Source organism: Salvelinus sp. IW2-2015, unplaced genomic scaffold (assembly GCF_002910315.2).
Source record: "Salvelinus sp. IW2-2015 unplaced genomic scaffold, ASM291031v2 Un_scaffold5110, whole genome shotgun sequence".
In the NCBI taxonomy this organism is placed as follows: Eukaryota; Metazoa; Chordata; class Actinopteri; order Salmoniformes; family Salmonidae; genus Salvelinus; species Salvelinus sp. IW2-2015.
In genome coordinates, this window is record NW_019946376.1 from 9,505 (window position 1) to 15,363 (window position 5,859).

The following is a 5,859-nucleotide window of genomic DNA, read 5'->3' on the forward strand; positions in this document are numbered from 1 at the left end:
ACATCAGGTTCTCTGGCACCTGGGTCCCTCCTCCATGTATGTAAGCATCTTCCAGGACAGGAAGTTCATGTCCCTACGGATACCCTTATAGTACAGGATGCTGGTGTATGAACTGCCAACGCAGTTCTGCCTCCTGGCGCGCTGAGAGCCCTCCGGGGCTGTTGTAGTGGTCAGATCCTGGAAGAAGCGTGAGGGCTGGTAGATGGGGTCAGTCTTGGAGCTGGGTCTAGTACGTGTCAACCAAGACTGGGCATCCCAGGACAGGTAGCTAACGGTTTACCCTGTCTGTCTAGTGGTCTGAGTCGCTACGCGTGACTGTGCTGGTAGCGTTCAACAGAATTGTACTGGCAGTTCCTGCTCACGTGTATTCCAGTGTAGTAATAGTGTCACCCTGTCGTTGTACCGTATTGTCAACAGACCGAGGGCATCCCCAGAGATCAACCGGACCTAAGGAGTAAACTGTCTGATCGCCTGTGTCTGTTTGGTACCGTGTGTCAACAGACTGAGGCTATCCCAGACAGGTAGTAACTTTACCCTGTCTGCCCGATGTTACCGTCTAGTTGTCCAACGACCCTGGCGTCATCCCAGACAGGTAGTTAACTGTTACCCTGTCTGTGTACCGTAGTGTCAACAACTGGGCATCCCAGAAGTAGTTAACTGTTACCCTGTCGTCTGTGTACCGTAGTGTCAAAGACTGGGCATCCCAGACAGAGTAGTTAACTGTTACCCTGTCTGATGTATTGTCAAACAGACTGGCATCCCAGACAGTAGCTAACAACTACCAAAGATACGCAGTGCCAAGTATCACAATACCACGGAGGAGGGGGGGAGTTGGTGTCAAGTGGGCGTCCACTTGGTGGGAGCTAGCGGCCTACGTGCATCTCTGTTCGCCCTGTCCCGTCACGGACGCTTGTTCAACATTTTCTATACGTTCTCCCCAAAACACCTGTCAACCGCTATTCACACAAACTTTACTCACATGCCAACTGATAGTGAAGTTTAACTTAATGTCAGTCGAGGGGAAACACTCATAATAGAATCTGTATGTCAGTCAGGGGGCAAACAATGAACGATGTCATCGGGACTACATAATGATCTGTATGTCAGTCGGGGACAACACTACATAGATGACTCTGTATCGTCAGGGATCCTGACAAAGTCGATGTGCATGTGGGACAACCACTATATATAATGAGATTGTTTGTCAGCTCAGGGGACAACACATCAGGCTATAATTGATCTGTATGTCGTCGAGGCGACAACACTACAATGAATGACTGGTATGTCATGTCAGCAGGGGACAACAAATATGACTGTGTTGTGTAGCTGGCTACATCAATATCCGTAAGTCAGTCAAGGGGGCAACACATGACATTAATCTGTATTTCATGAAATAATTTCAATGTATAGTTGTTGTCAGTCGGGGACAACACTTGATAATGATCTGTATGTCCATTGTGTCTACGTAGGGGACAACACTAACATAATGATCTGTTATAGTCAGGTCAGGGGATCAGAAATCGACTACATTAATGATCTGATATGTCAGTCAGGGGACAACACTACATAATTGTATCTGTATGTCAGTCAGGGGACAACCACTAACATATAGTTGATCATGTATGTCCATTGTGTCAGTCAGGGACAAACACTACATATGATCTGTATGTCATCTGTGATTCAGTCAGGGACAAACAACTACATAATGATCTGCATACTCAGTCAGGGGACAACACACTACAATAATGATCTGTATTGTCATGTGTCAGTCAGACACCAACTAGGATAATGATCTGCTATTGTCAGTCAGGGGACAACACTACCACCAATGATCTGTATGTCCAGTCAAGGAGCAACTGACTACATAATGATCTTTATGTCGAGTCAGGCGGACTCAACACCACTACATACTGATTGCTATTGTCTAGTCCGAGGGGCAACTACTACATAATGATCAGTAATGATCCCAATTGGTGCACCCATACAGAGGACAACACTACATAATGACTCTGTATGTCATACCTGTGATCAGTCACGGAACAAAGCACTTACATCAATGCCTGCCTATGCTCTTCTCTAGGGGACAAAACACTAGCATAAGTCTGTATGTCAGGTAGGCGACAACACTACATAATGATCTGTAGGTCATTGTGTCAGTCAGGGACAACACTACATAATGATCATGTATGTCATTGTGTCAGTCAGGGGACAACACTACATAAATATTCTGTATGCCTCACTGCAGGGGGACATACACCCTACAGTAATATCTGTAGGTCATTGTGGCAGTCAGGACAACACTACATAATCATCTGTATGTCAGTCCAGGGAACAGACGACTACATAACTTGATCTGTATGTCAGTCACGGGACAACAACACTACATAATGATCTGTATGTCAGTCAGGGGACAACACTACATAATGATCTGTATGTCAGTCAGGGGACAACACTACATAATGATCTGTATGTCATTGTGTCAGTCAGGGGACAACACTACATAATGATCTGTATGTCAGTCAGGGGACAACACTACATAATGATCTGTATGGGAACATGTGAGTGAGGCGGTGTGTACTGATAACAGCTGCCATATGTYATATGRACGTGAAGAGGATACTATTGGCCCGGTGCATACAAGAGAATAGTGGRTGTTGCTTAAATTCAACTGATTGTATAAACATTTTCTAACAGGCGCCAYCAGTTTCTTTAGATCGGTAGTTGATTGTATCATATGAAACGGTATTCTGAAATGTTGGTATCATGATGTTTTGGTAACGTGATGTMACTGTAGTACCGGTATACCATGCAACACTAGTCTGTACCAGTTATGGACCACAGGGTCTGTCTCTGTCTGACAGAGTGACGCTCCACCACAGGGTCAAAGATGGACATGTTATAACTGGTCCCTCCCTCTCTCTTTACTTCCTCCCTCCCTACCTTCTCTCCAGTCACATAGTTTTGATGCTGGCCGACGACATGGCGTGTAACCATAGAAACCCGAAGCCGGCCACGGTGTTCAGTCACAAGAACATGGAGCTCAACGTGTACGGAGATGACGTGGAGGTGGATTACCGTGGTTACGAGGTGAGTGTGATTTAACTTGGGAGCTCAACGTGTACGGAGATGACGTGGAGGGGGATTACCGTGGTTACGAGGTGAGTGTGTTTTAACTTGGGAGCTCAACGTGTACGGAGATGACGTGTAGGTGGATTACCGTGGTTACGAGGTGAGTGTGTGTTAACTTGGGAGCTCAACGTGTACGGAGATGACGTGGAGGTTGATTACCGTGGTTACGAGGTGAGWGTGTTTTAACTTGGGAGCTCAACGTATACATCGTAGAATACACCTCTCGGATTTGTTATTTTTAACTGCACAAATGTTGTACCCCAAAAATACAGCCCATTGAATCAAACTAGTGGATGTTTTTTGTGCGATATTCCAAATGTCTATCGCAGAATATTTTTTTTTCTTCCTTCTGTTCTTTTATGAGCGTTTGTCCACTTGTTCTCATGCTGTCTATTTGGNGTGTTTTAACTTGGGAGCTCAACGTATACATCGTAGAATACACCTCTCGGATTTGTTATTTTTAACTGCACAAATGTTGTACCCCAAAAATACAGCCCATTGAATCAAACTAGTGGATGTTTTTTGTGCGATATTCCAAATGTCTATCGCAGAATATTTTTTTTTCTTCCTTCTGTTCTTTTATGAGCGTTTGTCCACTTGTTCTCATGCTGTCTATTTGGTCTCGTCTCCTTCTGTTTTGTGTGCACCTTCCATTTACACCAGAGAGCAGTATACAGAGCATTTGGGAAGTATTCAGACCCCTTGACTTTTTCCACATTTTGTTACGTTAAAGACTTATTCTAAAATGGATTAAATAGTTTTTTCCCTCATCAATCTACAAACAATACCCCACAATGACATCACAATACCCCACAATGACATCACAATACCCCACAGTGACATCACAATACCCCACAGTGACATCACAATACACCACAATGACATCACAATACCCCATAATTACAAAGTGAAAACAGGTTTTTATAAATGTTTGCTATTTATTTTTTTATATTACATAAGTGTTCAGACCCTTTACTCAGTACTTTGTTGAAGCACCTTTGGCAGCGATTACAGCCTTAAGCCCCTCCCCCTGCCACTCACGACAACAACGATGAGAGATCACTTCTTCCTCTCTGACAAGCGGTTTCAACTCGCTGTTTGCATTTGTTCTTTGGTCCAACAGAATGGGTCGTCTGGACACCGAAAACACACAGACGTTATTTTACTGTAATAGAGTTAGTTTTTATGTCTCAACTCTTCAAAATGCATCCAGAGCTGCTAAAACAGGAGTATCAATAACAATTGATTCTGGAATTGATTGTGCTCAGTTCGTCACGCACTGTATACCGCTAGGAGCATTTCTGTTTTTATAAATGTGCAATAAACATAAAACACTATATATATATGTATATGTGGCAACTTGTTATTCAGAGAGATGAGGTGGGCTACTTGATTTCAACATCTGAACAAAGTGGACAGGCTAATACGCTGTTCAGACAGAAGGGTGTAGTAGACCTCACAGTGAAATGCTGAATACAACAGGTGTAGTAGACCTAACACAATTCACCCACTACAGCCTGGCTAATGCCCTGATTTACACAATCAGCCAACTACAGCCTGGGCTATGCCCTGATCCACACCATTCACAGCCACTACAGCCTGGCCTATGCCCGATTACACACATTCACACACTACAACAGCCTGGCTAATGCCCTGATACACACATTCACCCACTAACGCCTGGCTAAAATGCCTGATCCACACATTCAACACCACTACAGCCTGGCTAATGCCTGGATTACACACAATTCACCCACTCAGCCTGGCTAATGCCCCGATTTACACACATTCACACCACTACAGCTGGCTAATGCCCTGATCACAACATTCACGCCACTAACAGCTGGCTAAGCCCTGATTACACACATCAGCCCACTACACAGCCTGGCTAATGCCTGAGTTACACACATTCACACCACTCCAGCCTGGCTAATGCCCCTGAATCCCCATTCACCCACTACAGAACCTGGCTAATGCCCTGATTACACCACATTCACTCCCACTAAAGCCTGGCTATGCCTGATCCACAATTTCACCACACAGCCTGGCTAATGCCTCTCCCGATCACACATTCAACGCCACTACAGCTGGCTAATGCCCTGATTACACTTCACCCACTACAGCCTGGCTAATGCCTGATCCCACATTCACCCACTACAGTCTTGATCTGTCTAATTAGCATCACCGTGACTTTGTCACCTTCTGGCCCGCGGTGCTTTCATGAGGAGGTTTAACACACACACACACACACACACACACACATCTCCAGGGATAAAGGACGTGGGAACATAAGTAGCTCTGTCCTATTTAGCTAGCTTGCTGTTGCTAGCTAATTTGTCCTGGGATATTAACATTGAGTTGTTATTTTACCTGAAATGCACAAAGTCCTCTACTCCGACAATTAATCCACACATAAAACGGTCAACCGAATCGTTTCTAGTCATCTCTCCTCCTTCCAGGCTTTTTCTTCTTTGAACCTATATGGTGATTGGCTACTAAACTTAGTGTTACCACGACACCGACATGTAATGTGACAAAATGTGGAAAGTCAAGGGGTCTGAATACTTTACAAATGCACTGTATTTATTTGGACTGTGAAGCTAAAAAACCGATTCTGGATAATCATGAATAAATCTTGAAAAATTACGAGTGTGAAAGTTAGAGGCATAAATATCATACCCCCAAGACATGCTAACCTCTCACCATTACATTAAACAGGGGAAGTTAGCT

The 5,859-nt window shown here is 44.3% G+C and overlaps 1 protein-coding gene across 1 annotated transcript in view; it reads left to right on the forward strand.

The window, feature by feature from the left end:
* Positions 1 to 5,859, forward strand: part of pigk (phosphatidylinositol glycan anchor biosynthesis, class K) — a 30,406-nt gene that overhangs the window by 8,324 nt on the left and 16,223 nt on the right. Inside the window, 1 exon segment of the mRNA XM_070441892.1 lies at positions 2,952 to 3,087. Coding sequence (XP_070297993.1) covers positions 2,952 to 3,087 — 136 coding nt within the window.